This window comes from Phyllostomus discolor, chromosome 5, assembly GCF_004126475.2.
Source record: "Phyllostomus discolor isolate MPI-MPIP mPhyDis1 chromosome 5, mPhyDis1.pri.v3, whole genome shotgun sequence".
Lineage (NCBI taxonomy): Eukaryota > Metazoa > Chordata > Mammalia > Chiroptera > Phyllostomidae > Phyllostomus > Phyllostomus discolor.
In genome coordinates, this window is record NC_040907.2 from 109,217,122 (window position 1) to 109,244,267 (window position 27,146).

Consider the following 27,146-nt stretch of genomic DNA (forward strand, 5'->3'; position numbering starts at 1 on the left):
ATCCAGCTAGGCTCTCAATTAAAATGAAAGGCCAAATAAGGAGCTTCCCAGACAAAAAAAATCTAAAAGAATATACCTCCACCAAATCAGCTCTGTAAGAGATACTAAAAGGTCTTCTTTAAAAAAAAAAAAAAGGAAGGAAAAGAGTGAGGAAGAGAAGAACATAGGTATGAAAAAAATGGCAATGAATAAATACCTATCAATAATAACATTAAATGTAAATGTTTTAAATGCTCCAATAAAAAGACATAAGATAGCTGAATGGATAAGAATACATGACCCACAGATATGCTGTCCACAAGAGACCCACCTCAGAACAAAAGACATCAACAGACTGAAAGTGAAGGGTTGGAAATAATATTCAAAACAAATCACCAGGAAAAAAATTGGGGGTAGTAATACTTATATCAGACAAAATAGACTTCAAAACAAAGGCCATAAGAAGAAACAGAGAAAGTCACTTTATAATACTCAAGGGAAGAATCCATCAAGAAGACATAAACATTATAATCATATATGCACCCAGCATAGAAGCACCCAAATACATAAGAAAGATCTTGGAGGACTTCAAGAAAGATATTGACAGCAATACAATTATAGTATGGAAATTTAACACCCCACCATAAAAAATGGACAGATCTTCCAAACAAAATATCAACAAGAATATTGTGGCATTGAACAATGCCCTAGATCAAATAGACTTAAATGATATACATAGAACCTTTCATCCAAAAAGAGCAAAATACATATTCTTTTCAAATGCACATGGAATATTTTCAAAGATAGAACACATGACAGGATATAAAACAAGCCTTAACAAATTCAAGAAAATTGAAATCATATCAAGCATTTTCCCTGATAACAGGGTCCTGCAACTAGAAACCAGCCTCAAGGAAAAAACACAAAAATACTCAAACTCATGGGGATTGAATAGCATGCTATTAAATGATGGATAGGTTAAGAATGCGGTCAGGGAAGAAATCAAAAAGTTTCTGGAAATAAAGGGAGATGAACATACAACAATCCAAAATGATGGGACGCAGAAAAGGCAATCCTGAGAGGGAAGTCCATAGCAATATAGGCCCACTTTAAAAAGGTAGAAACATTTAGAATAAACAACCTAACTCTACATCTACAAGAACTGGCAGAACAACAACAAAGACAGCCCAGAGCAAGTAGAAAAAAAGAAATAACCAAGATCAGAGCAGAATTAAATGACATAGAGACTAAAAGAACAATTCCAAGGACCAATAAATCCAGGAGCTGGTTCTTTGAAAACATAAACAAAATGGACAAGCCTTTAAGAAAATTCAAGAAAAATAGAGCAGCACCAACATAAACACAATCATAAATGAAGAAGGAGAGATTACAACTGATACCATAGAAATACAAAGGATTGCCCTGGCTGGTGTAGCTCAGTGGATTGAGCACGGGCTGTGAACCAAAGTGTCGCAGGTTCAATTCCCAGTCAGGGTACATGCCTGGGTTGCAGGCCATGACCCCCAGCAACCACACATTAATGTTTCTCTCTCTCTCTCTCTCTCTCTCTCTCTCTCTCTCACCCTCCCTTTCCTCTCTAAAAATAAATAAAATCTTAAAAAAAAGAAATACAAAGGATTGTAACAAATCACTATGAACAACTGTATGCCAAGAAATTTGAAAATCTGGGTGAAATAGACAATTTATTAGAAAAATAGAATTTCCCATAACTGATTGAAGAAGAAGCAGAAAACTTGAACACAATGATAACAGCTGGTTATTTGAAGGAGTAATAAAAAAAAAATCCCAACACACAAAGCTCTGGAGCAGATGGTTTCATAGAACTTTACAAAATATTTAAGGAAGAGCTAACCCCTATCCTTCACACACTATTCCAAAAAATTGGAGAAGGGGGAAGACTCCCAAACTCCTTTTTATGAAGTTATCATCCTAACCCCAAAACCAGATAAAGATACAGCAAAAAAAGAAAACAACAGGCCAATATCACAGATACACATAGATGCTAAAATCTTTAACACAATATTGGTAAACTACATCCAGCCATAGATTGAAAAGATCATGCACTATGATCAAATGGGTTTCATTTTGGGGATGCAAGGATAGTACAATATTTGCAAATAAATAAACATAATACATCACATAAACAAAATGAAAGAAAAAAATCACATGATCATGTCAATAGATGAGGAAAGAGCATTTAATAAGGTACAGCACCCATTTATGATAAAAACACTCAGGAAAGTGGGAGTAGGGGGAGCACTCCTCAACATGGTAAAGGTCATATACAAGAAACCTACAGCCAGCATCATACTCAATGGGAAAAAACTAAAAGCTTTCCCATTAACATCAGGAACAGCACAAGAATGTCCACTTTCACCATTTATTTTCAATACTAGCATTAGAAGTCCTAGCCACAGTGATCAGACAAGAAAGATAAATAAAAGGCATACAAATTGGAAATGAGTAAGTAAAACTGTCATGGTTTGCAGATGGCATGATAGTGTACATAGAAATCCCTATAGACTCCACCAATTAAGTACTTGACATAATAAGTCAATTTGGCAAAACAGCAGGATACAAAGTCAATATTCAGGAATTGAATGCATTTTTGTACACCAACAATGATATACCAGAAACAGAAATAAGGAAAAAAATCTCATTTGATATAGCAACAAGACAAATAAAGTACCTAGGAATAAACCTAACCAAGGAGGTAAAAGACCTGTACTCAGAAAACTGCACAACACTGAAGAAAGAAATCAAGGAAGACACAAACAAATGGAAACATATACTGTGTTCATGGATCCGAAAAATTAACATCATCAAAATGTCCATACTATCCAAAACAACTTACAGATTCAATGCAATACCTATTACAGTACCAATGGCATATTTCACAGAATAGAACAAAAATTTCAAGAACATACGTGGAACCATAAACACCCCCAAATAGCTGCAGAAATTTTGAGAAAGAAGAACAAAGTAGGAGGGATCACAATACCTGATATCAAACTATATTACAAGGCCACTGTAATCAAAACAGCCTGGTACTGACATAAGAACAGACACACAAACCAATGGAACAAAATAGAGAGTGAAGAAATAAGCCCAAGTCTCTATGGTCAATTAATATTTCACAAAGGAGGCAGAAGCATAAAGTGGAGCAAAAACAGCCTCTTTAATAAATGGTATTGGGAGAGCTGGACAACTACATGCAAAAACATTAAACTCAATCGCCAACTTACACCATACAAAAAAATAAATTCAAGGTGGATAAAAGACTTAAGTATAAGTCATTACACCATAAAAGTCCTAGAGGACAATATAGGCAGGAAAACCTCAGATATTCCACACAGAAATATTTTCACTGATATGCCCCCTAGAGCAAGGGATATAAAGGAAAGAATAAACAAGTGGGACCACATCAAACTAAAAAGCTTTTGCATGGCTAAAGAAAATAGCATTAAAATGAAAAGAAAACCAACTGTATGGGAAAACATATTAGCCAATGATACCTTGGACAAGGGTTTGATCTCCAAAATATATAAAGAACTCACGTGACTCCACTCCAGGAAGACAAACAACCTATTTAAAAAATGGGCAAAAGATCTGAATAGAAACTTCTCCAAGGAGGACATATAGAGGGCCCAGAGGCATATGAAAAGGTATTGAGCATTACTAGCCAACAGAGAGATTCAAATGAAAACCACAATGAGATACCACTTCACACCAGTCAGAATGGCCATCAGAAACAAAGCAACAAACAAGTGCTGGAGAGGTTGTGGAGAAAAGGGAGCCCCAGTGCACTGTCGGTGGGATTTCAGACTGGTACAACCACTGTGGAAAACATATGGAATTTCCTCAGAAAACTAAAAATGGAACTGCCTTTTGACCCAGCAATTTCACTGCTTAGATTGTATCCTAAGAACCCTGAAATACCAATTCAAAAGCACCCTTGCACCCCAATGTTCATGGCAGCACAACTTACAATAACCAAGTGTTGGAAGCAACCTAGGTGCCCATCAGTAAATGAATGGATCCAAAAAGTATGGTGCATTTACACAATGAATACAGCAGAAAGATAGAAGGAGCTTCTACTCTTCAAGACAGTATGGATGGAATGGGGAACATTATGCTAAGTGAAATAAGCCAGGCAGTGAAAGACAAATATCATATGATCACCTATAAGTGGAACCTAATCTACAAAACAAGCAAGCAAAATATTTCCAGAGACATTGAAATAAACAACAAACTGAAAGTAACCAGAGCAGAGAAGGGAGAAGATAATGGGGGGGGGGGGGGGGGAAGAGGAAGGGTCATCAAGGCACATGTATAGAGGACACATGGAAAAAGCTAAAGGAGAGTAGGATTGAGGGTGGGAGGTGGGGATAGGTGGATGTAGCAGTGGTGGTGGGAAAATGGATACAACTTACTTCAACAGTAAAAAAATAGAAAAAGAAGGGCAGAGTGAAGGAAAGAAGTAAATAAGAACTACCAATGAGTAACAGATGAACTGTATGATATTTATTTTAAATCTTGCACTGTAAGGTATCTCCATAAATAAGAGTCTTTAAAATATTGTATTTATATGATATAAAAATCCATTTTTAAAAGATTTCATTTATTTATTTTTAGAGAGGGAATGGAGGGAGATAGAGAAAGAGAGAGAAACATCAATGTGCAGTTGCTGGGGGTCATGGTCTGCAACCCAGGCATGTACTCTGACTGGGAATTGAACCTGCGACATTTTGGTTCACAGCCTGCGCTCAATCCACCGAGCTATGCCAGCTAGGACAAAAATTCCATTTTTAAAAAGAAGACAAAACATAAATAAATGAAGTGCAAGGACTTTCATGGCTTGGGAATACAGTGAAAACAGGAGTTTACCAATGAGTAAACATTTAAATATCTGGAAATCATAGGTAACCATTAGATAGGACCACATACATAATTTTTAAATTTGCCATTAAAAAAATAAATGACTTGTGTCTTTCCAAAAAAACCCAGAATTATCCTGCAATCAATGATGATACACTATCTTGTGTGCAACTAAAAACACACTCTTACCCCCATCTCCAAAATAGGTTACAAAGTCTCTTTCTCTTTTTTTATTTATTGATTTTTTTTTAGAGAAACAGATTGATTTGTTGTTCTCCTTACTTATGCATTCACTATTTGATTCATGTATGTGCCTTGACCAGGGATTGAACCCATAACCTTGACATATTGAGACAATGCTCTATCTAACTGAGCTAGCCAGGCAGGGGCAAAATCCCTTTTTAAATGTTTTAGGGATGTTCTCTTTTCTTCAGCCAATTGACACTCCCCCTTAATGTCCTGTAAAAGAAAACAAAAATATATGGTGTATGTGTGTATATATGAATGTATATGAAAACTGAAAAAGGAAGAAATACTCACAACTATTATTCCTTGTTTGTGCAGCTGGTCACATGGTTGTATCTGGTGTCTATAACTGCCTCCTTTCCTATGAATTCTATGTTCTCTTTCCTCTCATTAGGCACCTCGGTTGGTTGTAGTTCCTTGTCTGATAAGTGACATAAACCTTCATTCCTGAAAGGTCTGAGTTAGAAGCAGTCATGCCTGAATTACATTTTTGTAGTTTTCCATTGACTTTAATCACTTTAGTGGAACTCTAGAAAATCACCTGCATTCTAGACATACTCCTTCTTACCCTTATTGTTTAGGAACAGTGCAATTTCCCCTTGATAATTACAGTTAGTCAAATCAAACATAGTAAACTGTCAATTCAGTAGCATGAAGAGCCCAAAATGGCCTGGTGGCATCCTTAGCTTCCAGCTCAATGGGATCATTATGATGTCCCCTGATGGAAGCATTTCTCATTCTGTTTAGGTCTGCATTGATTTCTTTCATCACTAGTAGTGTTTTGTAGTTATAAATATATAGATCTTATACAAATCATTAGATTTTTTGTTTAAGTATTTCATAAGTTTTGGTGCTATTGTGAGATTTTGAAAAAATAATTTCTATTGTTCATTGCTGATATAGAGAACTATGATTGATTTTGGATATTGGGTATGTATTCTTTTACCTTATTAGGTTCACTGTACTTAATATTAATATTGGTTTATTAATTATAACAAATATAATATCCTAATGTAAGATATTAATAATAGGGAAAACAATAGCATGGGGTACATAGGAACTCTGTACTCTCTACTAATTTTTAAATAAATATAAATCTATTCTACAAAAAAGTATATTTAAAAGACATTTTCTAATTTCTCTTATGACCTTTCCTTTAATCCATGGGTTATTTAGAAGTATGCTTTTTACTTTCCAAGCATTAGAGGATTTTCCAGATGTGTTATTAATTTTCCAGATATGTTATTGAAAATATTGATTTCCAAATATTTGGAAAGTTTAATCTCATTATGGTCCAAGAACATACTTTATATTAATTCCTTTTAATTTATTAAAGTTTTTTTTTTAGATTTTATTTATTTATTTTTGGGAGGGAAGGGATGGGGAGGGAGAGAGAGAGAGAAACATCAATGTGCGGTTGCTGGGGGTTATGGCCTGCAACCCAGGAATGTACCCTGGCTGGGAATCGAACCTGGGACACTTTGGTTCCCAGCCTGTGCTCAATCCACTGAGCTACGCCAGCCAGGGTTAATTTATTAAGTTTTGATTTTTGGCCTAGAATATGGTCTATGCAGTGAAGATTCCATGCATAATAGAGAATAATTTTTATTTTGTTTTTGGAAGGAGTGTTTTATAAAGGTCAGTTAGGTCAAGTCCAGTTTTTTAGCTCGTTCCATTGATTCCTGACTGAAGAGCACTGAAGTCTTCAATTACAGTTGTGAATTTTCCTGTGTGTGTTTTCAACACTATCAGTCTTTATGTATTTTGAAATTCTGTTAGGTGTATACACATTTAGCATTGTTGTCTTCTCTGTAAATTGATCATTTATCATTAGTAATGAACTTTTTAAAATATGAATTTTATTTTTTAAAGCCGTTTTACATTCAGAGCAAAATTGAGCAGAAGGTACAGAGATTTTCCATATACTCCCTGTCTGCACACATGCACATTCTCCACCGCTATCAATATCCCTTACCAGAGTGGTACATTTGTGATAGTTGATGAACCTGTATTGAGGCACTTCCACCCAGAGCCCACAGTTTACACTAGGGTTCACTCTTGGTGTTGTTCATTCTATGAATTTGGACAAAATGTATAATGACGTATATCCACTATTACAGTTGCAAATAGAATAGTTTCACTGCCCTAAAAATACTCTTTGCTCCACTATTCATCCTTTCTGTCTCCCAGTATTGACTTTTTATCGCTGTAATGTTTTTCTTCTGAAGTGTGCTTTGTTGTTAATATATTCTCTGATATTAATATAACCACTCCACATTCTCTTTATTGGTGATCCTATCGACATATTTTCCATCTTTTTACTTTTAACTTGCCTATGTTTTTGTATTTAAAGTGGTTTTTTTGTAGGCATTGTATGGTTGGGTCTATTTTTTCACCCACTGTCCCAATATCTGTTTTTTAATTGGTGTATTTATTTTTTTAATTTTAATTGTTGTACAAGTACAGTTTTCTACCCTTTACCGCCATCCCAGCCCACCTGCCAGTCCTCTTTTTCTCTCTCCCATCTCCATCACCCTTTATTATTGTCCATGTGTCCTTTATACTAGTTTCTTCAAACCCTTCCTCCCTTCCCCTGAAATTCCCTCCCATCTCCCCTCTGGTCACTGTCAGCCTGTTCTCTATTTCAATGTCTTTGGTTTTATTTTAGCTTGTTTGTTTGTTTTGTTTATTAGATTCCTGTTAAAGGTGAAATCATGTGGTATTTGTCTTTCACTGCCTGGCTTATTTCACTTAGCAAACTGCTTTCCAGTTCCATCCATGCTGTTGCAAAGGGTGGGAGCTCCTTCTTTCTTTCTGCTGCATAGAATTCCACTGTGTATATGTACAATAGTTTTTTGACCCATTCATTTACTGATGGGCATCTAGGTTGCTTCCAACATTTGGCTATTGTAAATTGTGCTGTTATGAACATTGGGGTGCATAGGTTCTTTGGATTGGTGTTTCAGGGTTCTTAGGATATAATCCTAGCAGTGGAATTGCTGGGTCAAAAGGCAGATCCATTTTTAATTTTCTGAGAAAATTCCATACTGTTTTCCATAGTGGCTGCACCAGTCTGCGATCCCACCAACAGTGCACTAGGGATCCCTTTTCTCCACAACCTCTGCAACACTTGTTTGTTGATTTTTTCATGATGTCCATTCTGACTGGTGTGAAGTGGTATCTCATTGTTGTCTTAATTTGCATCTCTCTGATAGCTAGCGATACTGAGCATCTTTTCATGTGTCTCTGGATCCTCTGTATATCCTTCTTGGAGAAGTGTCTGTTCTCAATGCCTTTATATATACCTTCTTAGATTTAACTTTATCATTTGCTAATTATTATCAATTTACTACCTTTATTTTTAAATCTTTTTTTCCTATTTTTCTCCCTTAGATGATTCTGTGATTTAATTTTATCTTCCTAGTTGTCTTATTTACACTTCTTTTAAATACATTTTCTTGGTTACTCTAGAATTTACCATATACATTTAAAATTTTTCACAATCTATTTTTTCTGTTCTTCAAATAACAGTATATCACTTCAAATGATGTACTGTCTTCCTAATTACAATACTGTCCTAATTTCTCCCTTTCATCTTTTGTGCATTTGTCATAAAATATTTCAATTTCACATAACAATAATCCTAAAATACATATTTAATATTTTTGTGTTAAATTGTCTGTTATCCTCCAGAGAAGTAAAGATTAAGAAAAATTTGCATTTATGGAAGGTTTAGAACTATTCATTTCTTTGTATTCATTTACTTTCCTGTTCTGTAAGATATCCCTTCTGCCTGAAGTTCTTCACTGAGCATTTCTTACAGTGCAAGTTTGCTGCTAATGACTTCTGTCACTTTTTGTTTGTCTATAAAAGTGTTTGTTTCTCCTTCATTTGTTCAGAAAGATACTTTTGTTGGCTATAGGGTTCTGGTTTGTCTTCTGACTTATTTTTTTTTTTTTCATTTGAGCTTTGGGATTTGAGACTTGGTATCTTTCATTTATTTTGGAAAATCCCCAACCATTATCATTTCAAATACTCTTTCTCTCTCTTTCTCTGTTTCACTCTCTTGCTCTCTCCCCTCCACCTCCAATTCTCTCAATTTTGGGATTCCAATTACAGAAATATTAGTCTGTTTGATATATGCCTGTAGCTCTTGGGTGATCTCTCTGTGCCTTCCTCTCCCACACTCTTTTTCTCTTTCACATAGGGTAATACCTATTGACCTATTTTTCAGTTTCCTGATTCTTTTCTTTCTGCCATCAAGCCTATTGATGAGCCCATTGGTAGAATTTTTTATTTCTATTACAGTGTTTTGCACTTTTAGCATTTTCCCATATCTCTGATACAATTCCCCATTTGTTCATACATGTAGTCCACTTTTTCCACTAAAGCCTTTAATCATTGATCATATTTTAAATTAAATGTCTGATAATTTTAACACTGATATCATACCTCTTCTGGTCCTGCTGATTGCTTTGTTTCCTAAGAGTTTTATTTTATTTTTTATTGCTTCTTTGTGTGCCATATAATTTTTGTTCTTGTTGTTGAAATCCAGGTCTTATGTTCTAGAGACTGAGGTAAATAGGAATGGGTAGGCCTTCAGTGTAAGGAGTTGAATCAAGTTAGTTAGGACTTGAGCAGGATTTGAGTTTTTATGGTGCTTTCATAACTCTCAGTGCACCACCACTTTCAGATTCTGGTATTGTTACCTTGTGCTTAGAATGGAATATGGCATGCCAGATGGTTTACCTCAATGTTTTTCCTACTCTTTACTTTAGGTCTCCCCATTGTACCTGTGCCTAAGATAAAATTTCTATTCATGGTCTGGTCCTTTCCTTAACAATATAATGCTCTTGTAATTCTGTTGCTTGCTGATTTGGTTGTACATGGGAGTAGCATGCTCTGTTGTCCTTGATCAACCTTATTCATGTACATGTCCCTGGAATGGTGCCTTCTCAGTTATTCTGCCCTTTCTTCAAGGGTAGAAGATATATTATGGTCAGAGCCCAGTATGCTTTTCTACCTTCTCTGTCCCCAATGTTGAAGGTCTTAACCTATGTTTTGAGGGTAATAGGGTTTGGAAAAAAGGGTAGTTTTCCAACTTATTATGCTTTTGATTCCTAAGGAAGATAGGAGGAAAGCAATTGGCTGGGGCTTCATGCCTTTTCTGCAGAAGCTGCTGTTCCCCTGTTCAAGTTTGCACCATGAAGGGGGGTTTCCTGAGTTCCACACCTTGTCTCTAGTTTTTCTTCTGAGCTTCTGATGAGGTCTTTATATGCATTATCTTTTGTTTTTCCCCCTTTTCTTTTTTTGTTAATTTATACACACATCTTTGTCCTATAAATAAGTTAATTTTTGTCTACTTTATTGATTACAGTATTTAATTTAATTATTAGTTCTATAATCATGTACTTTTGACCTTTAATTTATTTTATTACATCTATAAAATTTTCACCTTATTCTGTTGTTTTTATCTCATTTTGTCTTATTATTCTAAATAATTCATATTCTTATTACTTATTTCTAAGGTGGTGGAGCTACAATTTATGTTTCATTCAGAATGGCTTAAATATGTTGCATGCTGTTTGCATTTCTCATTATTTTCCACACCTCATGTTTTATTTCCATCTTGTTCAGTAACATGTTTAGTTCTACATCTGTTTGATTTTGCTAATTAAGCATGAATGAATTCTTCTTGACTCTCATTCCATTTAACTTGAATTTAAAATCTTTCTTTACGTGAATGACATTTTAACAGCTGGATTTTGCCCAAGGACAATGACATGTGCCAAAGGTTGAAGGAAAAGGAGCAGAAAACTGAAAGGATGTGGTTGAATTGCTTTGTCACACATGTTGTAGATCAGCTTACTCAGGATTCAATATACCCTCTTCCTCATGTACCTGCCTGTATGACTCAGGCAGGAAAACAAAAAAAAATTACATTTCTGACATCCTGATAGATATGGTTTGACCAATCATATGCACTTAGCCAAGACTTAAATGTGTAGAGAAGCATCTATGTTGCTGGTGCACACTATAGCAGGCACAGCATTTCTGGTGCTTCATTGCAGCTAAGGTGGCACATTACTAGAGCCAATGGCCGTGGTGGTAAATTTTTAAGTTCTCCATAGTTGCTAAGGTAGTGTCATCCAGGAGACAGGAGTTAGAGCTGTAGTGTCCAGCTTCCTCAGATTCCTCCTCCTGGCAAAGGTAGCACTTTTCATGTCAGACTATTCTATAGTGTTATTTTTGGGTCATAATAGGGGAAACACATGATCTTTAAACCCACCCAGTGATGTTGTCAGCACTAGCTAGCTAGATAACATCTCTCTGTAATGGTTTACATTACCTACAGTGAAGCCTGACCTATACAGATTGTTGGAATACTTCAACCAGGCAGCAATGAAAAGAAAACAAAATCAAAATTATGTTAACAATAAAGAAATATATTTTCTTCTATAATGGAGATCAGAGGTAGGAGCTGTGCCAGGTTCACTATGATTAGTTGCTCAGTGATCTTATCAAGAACATAAATTCTTTATTTTTTTCATATTTGCTATACTCAGCTCATTCTTTTTATGGTCACAATAGGGCTGCCTATGATAATCAGGGCCATATGTTTCTGTGCTTAAGTCTAGGCAGGGGATGGAAGTGGGACAGAGGCTAGATTCTCTTGCCCATTAGCCCTGAATAAACTTCTCCTTGCTTCTGACTGGCCCAAATCACCTACCTATTCCTGAATTGTTCACTGGCAAAGAAATTATTGTGGAATGATCACAAAAGGCTTTAATTAACCATCAGGGTAGAATCAGTGTTGAGGAGTCAACAACAGTGTCCATTGCAATCATTCTACCTTGTCTTTTCTTTCCTTTCTGCCTTTGCTCAGCGTTTTCTTTTCCCCCAGCAAGGCTAGAATACAATGAAAAGTTCTAAGTATTTTTCTATTGGGGGTCAAAGATGACAAAATGGCATCTGCTCTTGTGGGTATTTTATCTCTCCTTCTGAGCTTCCTAGACCTCATCTCATACTACAGTTAGAGATATCTGTGAAAAATTTTAAGATTTCTGTGAATGTCTCTCCCAATCCACAATCCCTCACTTCCAACCTTACAGAAAGCTTTTAGGTATAGTAGTATTCCAAGAAAAGGTGAGTTTACCAACACTGTGCAGGTTTTCAGAAATTTCCATCTTTTTTAATGCCCATTATTCTGCTTAATTGCTTCTAATATACTTTTTGCTGGTATTAACTTGATTTTATTAGGGTTGGATGAAAAGTTTGTTTAGTTTTTTCCATAAGATGCTGTAGGAGTACTTAGTTGTCTTTAAATTCACTCAAACAAAAAAATTTTTGTTAGATTGTACTGTGACAGCTGTCAGTGTGCATTAAAAAAATCAAAATTGGTAAATTTTTTGCAACCACTTTAATATTGAAGATGGGAGAAAATACATAACACTTTGGCATATTATGCTTTATTATTTCAAGAAAGGTTAAAAACACAATTGAAATGCAAAAAAAAAAAGATTTGTGCAGGAGTAGGTGCTATGATGATCAAGCATGTCAAAAATGATTTGTGAAGTAAATTTATAAAATCTATAAAATTTCAGATATGTGGAATCTAGACTGTCAACATGATCTAAAAGATCGTCATTTAAAAAAGAAAATTTCTATGTGTACTATTATATAGAAACTATTGTATTCTAAGTGTATAACTATATAATATATATTACATGTAATTATAATATTATATATCTGTTTTTAGTTTTATTGATCACATCATATAGATCCTCTTTATTCATTTGTGTTACATGCATGTGTACATGTATGTGCACATGTATAAATGTTATATATGTGTGCTTGATTTGTTGTAGAAGGAAGAGTGTGTTAGACTCTCCACATCTTCTAATCTCAGACTCCAGGGACTTGCAAACACTTGGTTCCAGGAAGGAAAAGGTTCTCTCTTTTCCTGTACAGATCTTGTGCATGCTTGCTTTGATGTAATTGTCAGTACATAGGCCCAATTCACATTGCACAACAGAGCACTTACAGTGCAGGTCTAGTGCATCTGTTATGTTTACAGCACTTATAGTTTTCTCTAAGAACCATGGGTTTTATGTAATTTCAAGGTACATAGTTAAGATTTTTCCAAAACAAGGATACTTTCTTTCAAAGTAATAGATGCTTCACCCCTGAAAAAATAAACTTCCATTAATCCTTAAGTGACTGTGCCTTTATTTAGGAGAAAACAGCAACAACAACAATAAAATCTCCCTTTACATACATACAAATAAGTTACAAATGTGAATTTTTCTCTCTCTTAGGTATACAAATTGTTTCTGAAAGGGAGTTAGCTCAGTTGGCTCAGGTTCAGCCATTAATATTCAGTTTTCATGAGAAATCAGCTATCAAGGATTGTTTTAAAATGCTTCAGAAAAAAGTAGAAGAACATGAAATCATCCAGGAATTTATGGTAAATATTTTAGTCTTAACAAAAGTCTATATGTTATTTATTTTTCCACATCTGTATCAGAGGGTTTCTTTTCTTTTCTTTTTTTTAAGATTGAGTACATACATTGTTTTTTTAATTACATTCATTTTATTTTTAAATTTTTTGTTGTTCTTCAATTATAGTTGTCCCCATTTCCCCCATATCTCTCCCCTGCCCTACCTATCCCCCTTCTTCCACATTCAATCTTCTCTGCCCATTGTCCTTGTCCATGGGTTCTTTATACATTTTCCTTGATCTGACCCTTCCCCATCTTTCCCCCATTAAATTACATTTATTTTTAAATATTAAGTTTGTTTTAGAATTTATAGGTGTACCTGGTAAAAGAAAAGTCAAATAGCATAAAAGATTATAAAATGGATAAAATCTTCTTCTTCTCCCTTGACTTGTTTTAGGCCTCCTTTCCACTAGTAAGTTTCTCATATAGACTAGTAGGAAAATTGTTAGCATATACTTTACTTACTTTTCTACCCTTCCTTTCTTTTTAAAACATTTTCCACATAAGAAATAGTTCCCAAATATATTATCAGCACATATAGTTCTAGCTCATTCTTTTTGTGCTGCATGGTTGTTATCTGAATAAAGATCTTTAAATAGTCACCTATTATGGATATTTAGATTATTCTTGTTTTGACTATTCTGAACAACATTCACCCTTCTTCATATGCCTGTGCATATGTGTACATATTCTTTAGAACAAATTCCTAGAAAGAAAGGCAAACAATATTTTGTGCTATCAAATTTTTAGATATTTGCTCATTTCTTAAATGACAAATGATTCCTTATTGATGATATAATTGGCAGTTCTTTATTTGAGACCAAAGGAATAGCTTTCCATGTGCTTTTCATTAAGCCTTTCATGTTTATTTTTAGTGCACTGCTAGTTCCAATTCTTTGCCCAATATTTTACTTATTCTTTTACTTATCCATTAATAAGTCTTTACATGAGTAAATTATCCCTTTTGTATGTGTTATATATGGTAAACTTTTCCAGTTTGATGTTTGCATTATACACATGTGTGTGCACATATTTACTAAGAAAAAAATAACTAATTTTTAATTATCACATATGGCAAGGTTTTCTTTCTGGGCTTCAGGGTTTTCTGTGTCTTTTATGAATTCCACTTTCACTTTAGGGTTGTAGTAATTTCATGTTTTTTCCTAATATTTTGATGATTTTTAAAATGTAAATCTTTGTTCTAGCTAGAATTTAATTCATTATAAGGTATTTGGTAGGGATCCAGCATTATATAGCTACCTAATAGTCCAAGGATTCTCTGGAAACTTCTCTTCAGTGATGTAAAATGCCAGTTTTATCGTCTACTGAAGTCCTACATACATTTTAATTTGTTCTTGGTCTTTTTCCATTCATTTGTTTATTCATAGACTGGTACCAAATTGTTTTAATTAGCATAGCTTTATATTATTTTTTACCATCTGTTAATTCTGGTCTTTCCTGATTAATCTTATTTTACAAAATTCTTCCCATCTTCCTACAATTTTTTTCCTCATTTCCCCATTGCAGGAGTTGCCAGTACCTATTTATAGACCAGTGGTGCCAAGTTGGCAGCTAAGAGTTACTGAAGAACTTTTAAAATGTGAAGGCTTTAAGGCTTTATCCATCAATATTCTATAGAGTAGGACTAGATATATCACAATTTCTTTTGAAGGCCTTTATGAAACAAGGCCTTCCAGGTAGTTATAGTTTCCTTTGGGCTAGGTCGAGTGCTCAGTGCTCTTGTTACATATTTTTCAGTGTTTCCCTGAGAGAACACCTATGCCTCCATGCCTTTATTCCTGTCTTTTAACCTGGAATGATAGCCAGTCACTTCGCTCTTCTTTCCTTACATACACAGGCACGTGCAAGCATGCATGCACATGCACGTGCGCGCGCGCGCGCACACACACACACACACACACACACACACAGACTTTCTAGGAACTTTCCTTCCCATACCTTCAGGTACAATCTGGTGGTGTCATTTATACTGGTATCTTTGTACATTGTTCACATGTCCATCCCTCTAGCTTCTCCTTAACTCCTTTAGGGTGAAGCCATTTTTAGATTGAGATTCATTTCTGTACTCTAATATCTAGAAGACTGCTAAGTACATACTAAACATTCGATAAATGTTTATTGAATTTACATTTGGCAGATAATTTTTTTGAAAGGAAGAATTCTTTAATTGGTGTCCTAGCTGTAATTTCTTTATGGGGTAAGGAATAAAGTTTGAGATTATTTATATGTTTTGTTTAAATGTTTATATATTTTTGTTGCTGTTATTCTATTTTTTGTCTATAAAATGGTAGATTTATGGAGAGGTCTTAAGAAGTAAATATTCTGTATTGGCTTTTCTTTTAAGGAAAATTGAAGAGTAATGAAGTTCAAGCAAGAAAAGAATCTATAAGAGTTTAACATTTCTTCATCAAGGAACTAGTTGATTGACATATCAAATTTGAGATCTTTTATATAGTACTTTTTAAATGGGGTTTGATTTCTCCACTTATCATACAACATTTAACATAAGGTCATGTCACACAGAGTGTTAAGGATCATGAACACTAAACAAAGGCAGGTGTTTTTTGTTATATTAAATATATGACTTATATTTCTTACTTTAAAGGCTTTAGAATATAAGAATCTGCCTTGTGAATACAACTCTGGGAATGAACGATGCAACAGAGACAAAAACAGATATCAAGATATTCTTCCATGTAAGCTAAAAATGGTTTTGATTATTTTCTTGTTTACATTTGGGAAAAGGTAAGAAGTGGGTTGTATGGCTTTTAATGTTAGGCATTTTGACCTGTGATCCTGGTGAGGAGCTTTAGTAGTCAGCAACCGGGGCATATTTTTTGGACATGCTACAGGGGTGTCCAACCTGTGGCCTGCAGGCCATATACAATCCAGAATGGCTATGAATGTGGTCCAATACAAATCATAAATTTATTTAAAACATTATGAGGATTCTTTTGTGATTACATGTTACAATGTATTTAATGTGTGGCCCAAGACAACTCTTTATCTTCTAGTGTGGCCCAGAGATGACAAAAGGTTGTACACCCCTGGCAGCTAAAAGGTCATGTCTCCTATTCCAGGTACTTCTTCCAGAAACTGGCACAGGATTATTTACAGAAGTCCTTCAACTTTGTTTTTATTCATTTGTTGTTACTTCTATGGCCATGGACCATCTAAAATATAGTCTAATACTTTGAGACATCTGTCACTTTTGGTTCAACAAGCCCTGACCACCTTCCCTAGATATTTCATTCAGACACATGATTAGAATGGGGCTATTTATATTCTTTGTCCTGGACAATAAAGCTGTCAATATATTATCCAACAGGAGGCTACACTTTGATTGTCTCCATAGGGCCCTACACATTGCTTCCCTGTGCCGAGTGATACTAATGCCATTGCCCTCCCCACCTGGTTGATTGCTTACTGTTGCAGGCCATCCAAAGAGCAGAAAGAAAACACAGCACAGTTTTAATCTTAGGCAATCTCATTCTAGGCCTTACATTCCTTTCAAAGTCAAAAAATTTCCAAATTAATTATAATTTTTCTCTCCAATTTGACCTTCCTCCTTTATTATATATCTTATTTAATGCAACCACCCAGTTGTCCAAACTAGGAAACTGAGTCACCTGGAATATCCAAAAGTAGTCACAACGTTCTTTGATTCTATTTCCTTAATCCCTCTAGAATCCTCTCAAATCTCTCAATTCCCACTGCTGATAACTTAAACATTGAGCCTGTTTCATGTCTCAGCTGGTCTCTGTCTTTTTCACTGCCTCTATTCTCATCTCCTAACAGCAGCTACTGAAATGATTTTCTTAAAATGCAAATCACAACATTTTACTCTTATGTAAAAAGTTCTTTGCTTCTCTGTTTCTATCATGGTAAAGGTCTTTAGCGTGGCTTAGATTTTACCTCTCCAGCTTCAGCTCTCCCATTAGAAGTCCCATAGGGCTTCTTCTGATTTCTCAAATACATCATTCTTTTTTTTATAGCATTATTTTTTTAAAATTTAATTTATTTGTTTTTAGAGAGGGAAGGGAGGGAAAAAGAGAGAGAGAGAGAGAAACATCAATGTGCGGTTGGCTGGAGGTCATGGCCTGCAACCCAGGCATGTGCCCTGACTGGGAATTGAACCTTCAATACTTTGGTTTGCAGCATGAACTCAATCCACTGAGCTACACCAGCCAGGGCTACATCATTCTTTTTATCTTGTCTCTAAGTCTTTGAACCTGAGGTTCTTGCAAGAACCATCCATCCTCCCTTCTTTGCTAAGGTAATTCCTGCAGTCTCTCACAAGTAGCTCTGCCAGACCTTCCTTATTTTCCTCAAAGCTAGGTTTGGTGTTTCTCTAACAGTCTGCACCATTTTGTCACTACCCTCTGCCACTTACCAACCTGTATTTGAATTATATATTTATGTTCCTGTTTCTTCCACTAGACTTGAAGTGGTTATTATAAAAATCAAAGTAGAACACAGTTACTGCCATCACTGAATAAATATGTCATTTTAGTTGGTTCATTTAGAACCAACTAAAATAACTCTGTGATTGTAAAAGTAATGAGTACCTTCACAAGATTATTCTGCTATCTTTGATACAGAGACTGCAGAAATGAATATTTCTGAAATTAGATGAACCATTATTAGACATTTTAAGAGATAATGCCAAAAAGAGGTTAGAGGTCCAGTTGTATAATTTGTATCCCTACATTTGTCATTATCCCTCCAGGAGACTAAATGCAAGCAGGCCTTTAAAATGAACCTCTTGGGAGTAGAAGAAACTCATCTTAGGATATTGGGTATACTTAACATTTGATCTGGCTTTTTTATTCTGAGTATAAGAAAAGCAACAACTAAAAAGATGCAAAGATATGAAAAAGTAAAGTTAAATGATTAAAACTATGGAGAATTATATAAAACTCTGATTTTATCTTAAAAGAATATCAAATGTTACTCAACCAAGTTCTATTCTGAAGTTCACTGGTTTATCTACCTGATGCCACAGGGTAATTTAATTTAAAATAAGCCTACGTAAGTGGCAATCAAAGAACATTTCTTTGATTTCTTCATCACAGTTATTGGAATTAATAGAGGAGGTTTCTGAAGAAACCAAGAAAGCCAAAGAATTAACTAATTTTCCTTCCTCTTCCAGTGCTGAGTACACTAAATGGGGATTTTACACATTTTGGGACACTGCAAGTACAGGCAGTCCTCACTTTGCATGGCTCAAGTATGCACAAATTTCAGTTACTGTGTTTAGTTAAATATCAACCACCCCTCAACAACACAATTGAAATTTCAGTAATCATGACATATTAACTACGAGTAATTACATAAAGCATAAATTCATTCCTAACTTTCTGTCCACAAAGCACTATGTAACAAATGTGCATCATGATCAGTAACTAATCATGTCACTTCTTTTCAAATATGTCAGCAGTTGTCACTCTGTGCTGATTATTCAGCTCACATACAGACAGCAAAGTATGCAGCTGTTGTTGCCTCCTTATCTTTCAATGATAAAATTATATAACATTTTACTGGATATGGATAATCAAAAGAAGGAGCCCTGGCTGGTGTAGCTCAGTGGATTGAGTGCAGGATGCAAACAAAAGGGCCACCAGTTTGATTCTCAGTCAGGGCACATGCCTGGGTTGGGCCAGGTCCCCAGTAAAGAGCATGCAAGAAGCAACAACACATTGATGTTTCTCTCCCTCTCCTTCTCCCTCCCTTCCCCTCTCTCTAAAAATAAATACATAAAATCTTAAAAATAAGTAAATAAAATGTTTTAAAGAATCAAAAGAAGGAATTCACAAAAAGATGAAATTGCATCAAAAAAGGGAAAAGTGGTAACAGTGGAAGTAAAATTCTAGGAGAATGTAAATAGAGTTATAGAAGAAATAGCTGACCAGGAAAATGTTAGCATAGCCACCACTGAAGATACTCCATATATGAAGCCAGAACTTGTTAAAGGGGAATTTATTGGCATAAATGAGGAAAGTATTTGTGACAGAAAGGATAAATGTGTCCTAAAGGAAGTAGGGGTGGCAAAACCTTCACAATAAAAGAACTCAAGGTGCTGTTCCACAACAGTGAAAGTGCAAAGGATAAAATGGTGGGAACTGATCCAAACTAGGAAGGAAGTATGATAGTTCATTAAGACATGGAAACGCTCAGCCTGTGTTGTTAGTCATGTGATGAAAAGAAAAGGCAAACACTGTTCAGACTACTCTTGATAAGTTTTTTTTTTAACAAAATAATTGCTTTGGTTTCCAATGTTTTTTTTTAAAGATTTTATTTATTTATTTTTAGGGAGGGAAGGGGGAGAGAGAGAGAGAGAGAGAGAGAGAGAGAGAGAGAGAGAGAGAGAGAGAGAGAGACATCAATGTGTGGTTGCTGGGAGTTATGGACTGCAACCCAGGAATGTACCCTGGCTGGGAATCGAACCTGGGACACTTTGGTTCCCAGTCCGCACTCAATCCACTGAGCTACACCAGCCAGGGCAGTTTCCAATGTTTTAAATTCCAGTGTGCTAAATTAATATTATTCTTGCTATATTTACACTTTTCTTAGATTAGCAATCAGCAGAGGGTTTCTGATGTTTTGAAAACATTTTTTGAAAACATTTTTAAGGATTATGAAGTAATCATAACTTGTGCCCTTGTTTAAAAACATTTTTTTGCATCGCTCCAGCTTGCACAGTCATATTTATGGTCCTGTACTATCATGCAAAACAGGAATGGGCCCCACTGTGACATCCAGGGATTTTAAGGTGTAAAGAAGTATCGTGCATTTCTTTTCTTTTTTTTTCAAGGATCTGCTGCATGATTCAATTTTTAAAAAAAATTTATTTAAATTGTTGTTGCAGTACAATTTTCTATCTTTTACTCCCATCGCAACCCACGCACCCAACCCTCCTCTCCTCCTTCCCATTTCCACCCGCCCCAAGTTTTTATCCATGTGTCCTTATACTCATTCCTGTAAACCCTTCCGCCTTTCCCCTGAAATTCCCTCCCCTCTACCATCTGAACTCTGTCAGGCTGTTCTTTATTTCAGTGTCTTTGGTTACATTTTGATTGTCCCTTTGTTTTGTTGTTTAGGTTCATGTCAAAGGTGCCATCATATGGTATTTGTCTTTCACTGCCTGACTTATTTCTCTTAGCATAATACTTTCCAGTTGCTCCATGCTCCATACAGCAAGGAGCTCCATGCTGTAGGAGCTCCTTTCTTTCTGCTGCATAGAATTTCACTGTGTAAATGTACCATGTTTTTGGATCCATTCATTTACTGATGAGCATCTAGGTTGCTTCCAACATTTGGCTATTGTAAATTGTGCTGTTATGAACATTGGGGTGCATAGGTTCTTTTGGATTGGTGTTTCAGGGTTCTTAGGATATAATCCTAGCAGTGGAATTGCTGGGTCAAAAGGCAGATCCATTTTATTTTCTGAGAAAATTCCATATTGTTTTCCATAGTGGCTGTACCAGTCTGCAATCCCACCAACAGTGTAAGGGTCCCCTTTTCACCACAACCTCTCCAAAACTTGTTTGTTGCTTTGTTTATGATGGCCATTCTGACTGCTGTAAAGTGGTATCTTACTGTAGTTTTAATTTGCATCTCTGATAGCTAGTGATATTGAGCATCTTTTCATGTGTTTCTGGATCCTCTGTATGTCCTCCTTGGAGAAGAGTCTGTTCAAGTCCTTTGCCCATTTTTCAATTGGGTTGCTTGTCTTCTTAGAGTGGAGTTGTGTAAGTTCTTTATATATTTTGGAGATTAAACCCTTGTCCTAGGTATCATTGGCAAATATGTTTTCCCATACAGTTGGTTCTCTTTTTATTTTAATACTGTTTTCTTTGGCCGTGCAGAAGCTTTTTATTTTGATGAGATTCCATTAGTTTATTCTTTCCTTTATGTCCCTTGCTCTGGGGGACATATCAGTAAAAATGTTGTTGCGTGAAATATCTGAGATTTTCCTGCCTATGTTTTCCTCTAGGACTTTAATGGTGGCATGGCTTATATTTAAGTCTTTTATCCACCTTGAATTTATTTTTGTGTATGGTGTAAGTTGATGCTCAAGTTTCATTTTTTTGCATGTAGCTGTCCAGTTTTCCCAACACCATTTATTGAAGAGACTGTTTTTACTCCTTTTTAAGTTGATGCCCCCTTCGTCAAATATTAACTGATCATAAAGACTTGGGCTTATTTCTGGACTCTCTGTTATGTTCCATTGGTCCATGTGCCTGCTTTTATGCCAGTACCAGGCTATTTTGATTACAGCACCTTGTAATACAGTTTGGTATCAGGTATTGTGATCCCTCCTACTTTGCTTTTCTTTCTCAAAATTGCAGCAGCTATTTGGGGTCATTTATGGTTCCATATAAATTTTCGAAATATTTATTTTATGTCTGTGAAATATGCCATTGGCACTTTAATAGGTATTGCATTTAATCTGTAAATTGCTTTCGGTAGTATAGACATTTTGATGATATTAATTCTTCCAATCCATGAACATGGTATATGTTTCCATTTGTTTGTGTCTTCCTTAATTTCTTTCTTCAGTATTGTGTAGTTTTCTTTATACAGGTCTTTTACTTCCTTGGTTAGATTTATTCCTAGGTATTTTACATTTCTATCTGCTATGTCAAATGGGATTTTTTTTTCCTGATTTCTGTTTCTGCTGTTTAATTGTTGGTATACAAAAATGCCTTTGATTTTTGAATATTGACTTTGTATCCTGCTGTTTTGTGAAATTCATTTATTAGGTCAAGCAGTTTTTTTAGCAGAGTCTATAGAATTTTCTAGGTACACTATTATGTCATCTGCAAACAGTGACAGTTTTGTTTTTTCCTTTCCAATTTGGATGCTTTCATTTCCTTTTCTTGTGTGATCACTGTGTCTAAAACTTCCAATAGTATATTGAATAGAAGTGGTGAAAATGGACAACCTTATCTTGTTCCTGATCTTAGTGGAAAATATTTTAGTTTTTGCCCATTGCTGTTGGCTGTAGGTCTTTCATATGCGGCCTTTATTTTCTTGAGGAATGGTCCCTCTATTCCCACTTTGCTGAGTGTTTTTATAAAAAATCCCTTATCAAATGCTTTTTCGCACCTATTGATATGATCATGTGATTTTTGTCTTTGCTTTTGTTTATGTTTTTGTTTATGTTTTGTTTACATTTACTGATTTCCGAATATTGAACCATCTTTGCATCCCTGGGATGAATCCCACTTGGTCATGATGTATGATCTTTTTAATGTATTTTTGGATGTGGTTTTCCAATATTTTGTTGAGGATTTTAGCGTTTATGTTCATTAGTGATATTGGCCTGAAGTTTTCTTTCTTTCTTGTGTCTTGATCTCAATTTGGGATTAGGATTATGCTGGCTTCATAAAAAGAGTTTGGGAGTCTTCCTTCATTCTGGATTTTTTGGAATAGTCTGTGAGGGTAGGGATTAGCTCTTCCTTAAATGCTTTGTAGAATTTACAGGTGAAACCATCTGGACCTGGACTTTTTTGTGTCAGGAATTTTTTTTTTTTTTTTTTTTTTTTTTTTTTTTTTTTTGGTGAGGGGCAATTTTTTGATTACTGCTTCAATTTCATCTGCTGTTATTGGTCTATTCAGGCTTTCTGCTTCTTCTTCATTGAGTTTTGGGAGATTATATTTTTTTAAAAATTTGTCCATTTCATCTAGGTTTTCAAATTTTTTGGCATACAGTTCTTCATAGTAATTTCTTACAACCCTTTGTATTTCTGTGGTGTCAGTTGTAATCTCTCCTCTTTCCTTTTTGATTGTGTTTATTTAGATTCCTTCTCTTTTTTTCTTGATGAGCCTGCTTAAAGGCTTGTTGATTTTGTTTATGTTTTCAAAGAATCAGCTCCTGGATTCATTGATCCTTAGAATTGTGCTTTTAGTCTCTATGTCATTTAATTCTGGTTTGATCTTGGTTATTTCCTTCCTTCTACTTACTCTGGGATGTCTTTGTTGTTGTTCCTCGAGTTCTTGTAGATGTGGGGTTAGGTTGTTTGTTCTAAATGTTTCTATCTGTTTTAGGTAGGCCTGTATTGCTATGAACTTCCCTCTCAGGACTGCCTTGGCTGTGTCCCATAAATTTTGGGTTGTTGTGAGTTCATTTTCATTTGTTTCCAGAAACTTTTTGATTTCTTCCCTTATTTCATTCTTGACCCATTCATTGTTTAATAGCATGCTATTCAATCTCCATGATTTTTAGTGTTTTGGGATTCTTCCCTTGGGGTTGGTTTCTAGTTTCAGTCCCTTGTGGTCAGAGAAAATGCTTGGTATAATTTCAATTTTCTTGAATTTGTTGAGCCTTGCTTTGTGTCCTATCATGTGGTCTATCTTAGAATATATCCCATGTGTGTTTGAAAAGAATGTGTATTTTGCTTCTTTGGGATGAAGGGCTCTATATAAATCACGTAAGTTCATTTCATTTAAGATATTGTTCAGTGCCACAATACCTTTGTTGATATTTTGTTTGGAAGATCTGTCCATTTTTGATAGTGGGGTGTTAAAATACCCTACTATAATTGTGTTGCTGTCAATATCCTTCTTATAGTCCTCTAAGATTTTCTTTATGTATTTGGGTGCTCCTATGTTGGGTGCATATATATTTACAATGTTTATGTCTTCTTGGTGGATTCTCCCCTTGAGTATTATGAAGTGACCTTCTGGGTCTCTTTTTATGGCCCTTTTTTGGAAGTCTATTTTCTCTGATATGAGTATTGCTACCCTGGCTTTTTTTCCCTGTCCATTTGCTTGGAGAATTTGTTTCCAGCCCTTCACTTTTAGTTTGGGTAGATCTTTTGTCCTGAGGTGGGTCTCTTGTAGGCAGCATATGTGTGGGTCACGCTGTCTTATCCATTCAGCTATTCTATGTCTTTTGATTGGAGCATTTAATCCATTTACATTTAAGGTTATTACTGATAGGTACTTATTCATTCCCATTTCATACCTGTGTTTCTCTCTCTGTCTCTCTCTTTCTCTCTCTCTCTCTTTCTTCCTTCTTTTCTTTAAAGTAGGCCCTTTAACATCTCTTGCAGCACTGGTTCAGTGGAGGTGTATTCTTTTAGATTTCTTTTGTCTGGGAAGCTTCTTATTTGACCTCCTATCTTGATTGAGAGCCTTGCTGGGTAAAGTAGCCTTGGTTGCAGACCTCTGGTCTTCATTACTTGGAATATTTCTTGCCAATCTCTTCTGGCTTGGAGTGTTTCCATTGAGAAATCAGCAGCTAACCTCATTGGGGCTCCCTTGTATGTTAATTCCTCTTTCTCCCTTGTTGCTTTTAAGATTCTCTCTTTGTCTTGGTATTTTGCCATTTTAATTATGATATGTCTTGAAGTGACCCTCTTTGGGTTCTTCTTGATTGGAACTCTCTTGGATTTGTTTCTTGGATTTGTGTGACTTTTTCTCTCATCAAATTAGGGAAGTTTTCCTTCATTACTTTTTCAAATAGGTGTTCTATCCCTTGCTCTATTTCTTCTCCTTCCGGTATCCCTGTTATACAGATATTATTACATTTCATATTGTCTTGCATTTCTCTTAATCCCTCTTGATTTTTTTCTGAGCCTCTTTTCCTTTTCTTGCTCTTTCTGGGTGTTTTCTTCTACTTTGTCTTCTAGCTTGCTGATCTGATCTTCTGCTTCATCAATCCTGCTTTTCATTCCTTCTACTGTGTTCTTCAGTTCAGAAATTGTATTCTTCATTTCCTCTTGGCCCTTGTCGATAGTTTCTATTTCCTTTTACATGTTGATGTAGTTTTCAATGAGTTCATTGTAGCTTCCCTGTAGTTTCTGGTAGCTCATTGTGAGCTCATTGAGCTTCCTGACAATCATTGCTTTTAACTCAATATCTGATAGTTGAGTTGCTTCTATTTCATTTAGCATTCTTTCTGAGGCATCCTCCTTTACTTTCATTTGGGGATTGTTCCTTTGTCTTAGCATTGTTTGTGAGACTCTTCTTGTTAGCCTCAGCTTCTTAAATTCATCTGTTCTGGCTCCCTGGGTTTGTGGTGTGAACCTCTGTAGTAGAATAGTAGTGAGTTTCAGTGGTGCAATTTCCTTGATCTCCTGAGCTCACTGTTCTTAGGCTGTCATTTAAGTTGGCTCTGTATTTGCCTTTGGGTTTTGATTGTTGTTGGGTCTTTGGTGGTTCCTTCCCACCAGCTGGTTAAATGAGGGTCAGTCTTTCCACTACCTCTTGTATTTTGTTGTGCTGTTGGGGGCAGGTTGTGTTGAAGCTGGTTCTTCTGTGTGTATAAGGTTTTAAGAATTCTCTCTAGCTCTTGTTTAGCTGTTTGTATTGGGTACTGTCTCTACTGTTTAGTGGTATTTCCAGGTGGGTCCTGGATTGAGGTTTGTGTGGTTACTACTCCGTCCTTCACCTTCGTTTTTGTTATTTGTTAATGATCACTTTGTTGTTGGGTTTCCTCTTTCAGTGGGTATCCTGGTGTTCACCACTTCCACCCTACTGTTTTTTGTGATCAGTTGGATGGGGAAGGCAAAATAGTTTAAGACAGCAAGAGAATATTCTATGATATTTACAGTAGCAGCAAGTAGAGAAGAGATACAAGATCCTTTGACTTTGTATAGTGTTAACCATGATCTTCCACCCAGCTAGCTGATTTTTAGAAAGGATGGAAAGAAGATAAGACTCTTGTTGGGGAGGGAAGGATTGTGAGTTAGATCTATAAAACAGTGAGGCTGTGGGAGGTCAGATTCTGAGGTAAGGTGAGAGTAAAGGATAATAAATAGGTGTAGTGTGTGACAGAATATAATTAACTACTACAGTAATAATGTTCAGGAAACTTTGAAATAGGCTAAGATCTGGGAAGGGTGTTGTGAAGTAATTACAATTGCATGGAACAGCAATTATTTACAATAATATTAGGGCAACGATCATATGACAGAATTAATGAGATTTAGGTTACAAGAATAGGGAGTACAGAACCTCGAGTAGTGTGCTAATGGGACACAGATGAGTTAAAGGACAGTATATTAGCAATACACTATGAAAGAGACATCAGGGGAAAGCTGTCAGGTCATACAATATAGCCAGCCTAGCAAAGCAGAGTATACAAAAAGAAGAGGGATACAAAAATATTATTTAAAAAAAGATGTAAGAATACTGGAAAAGTAATAATAATACAAATATGCAATAACTTTCAGGTTGTCTGTAATAGTGGAGTGAAATTTGTTTCACTGTCACAGCTGTTGTGATGCCCCATCTTTGGGTTCAACTTTGGTCTTTTCACAGATCCAGGATTTTGTCTCACGTGTAGGTATTTAGAAAAAAAAATTAAAAAATAAAAAAGGCAGTGAAGGAAGGAAGAAGAGATAAAATTGGAGGAAAGGAAGTAGGAAGGAATAAAACAAGAAATAAGGAAAGAGAGGAAAAAGAAATCAAAAGAGAATAAAAACAATAAAAATTTAAAAATTAAGAATTGTTAAAAAATATAATAAAATTAAAAAGTCTCTTGGTTTC

The 27,146-nt window shown here is 35.4% G+C and overlaps 1 protein-coding gene across 1 annotated transcript in view; it reads left to right on the forward strand.

The window, feature by feature from the left end:
* Nucleotides 1-15,263, forward strand: part of LOC114497508 (tyrosine-protein phosphatase non-receptor type 20) — a 63,788-nt gene extending 48,525 nt beyond the window's left edge. Inside the window, exons 7-8 of the mRNA XM_036027507.1 lie at nucleotides 13,443-13,615; nucleotides 15,153-15,263. Of these exons, the coding sequence (XP_035883400.1) occupies nucleotides 13,443-13,615; nucleotides 15,153-15,263 (284 nt within the window). The remainder of the gene's footprint in view (nucleotides 1-13,442; nucleotides 13,616-15,152) is intronic.
* Nucleotides 15,264-27,146: the final 11,883 nt, after the last annotated feature.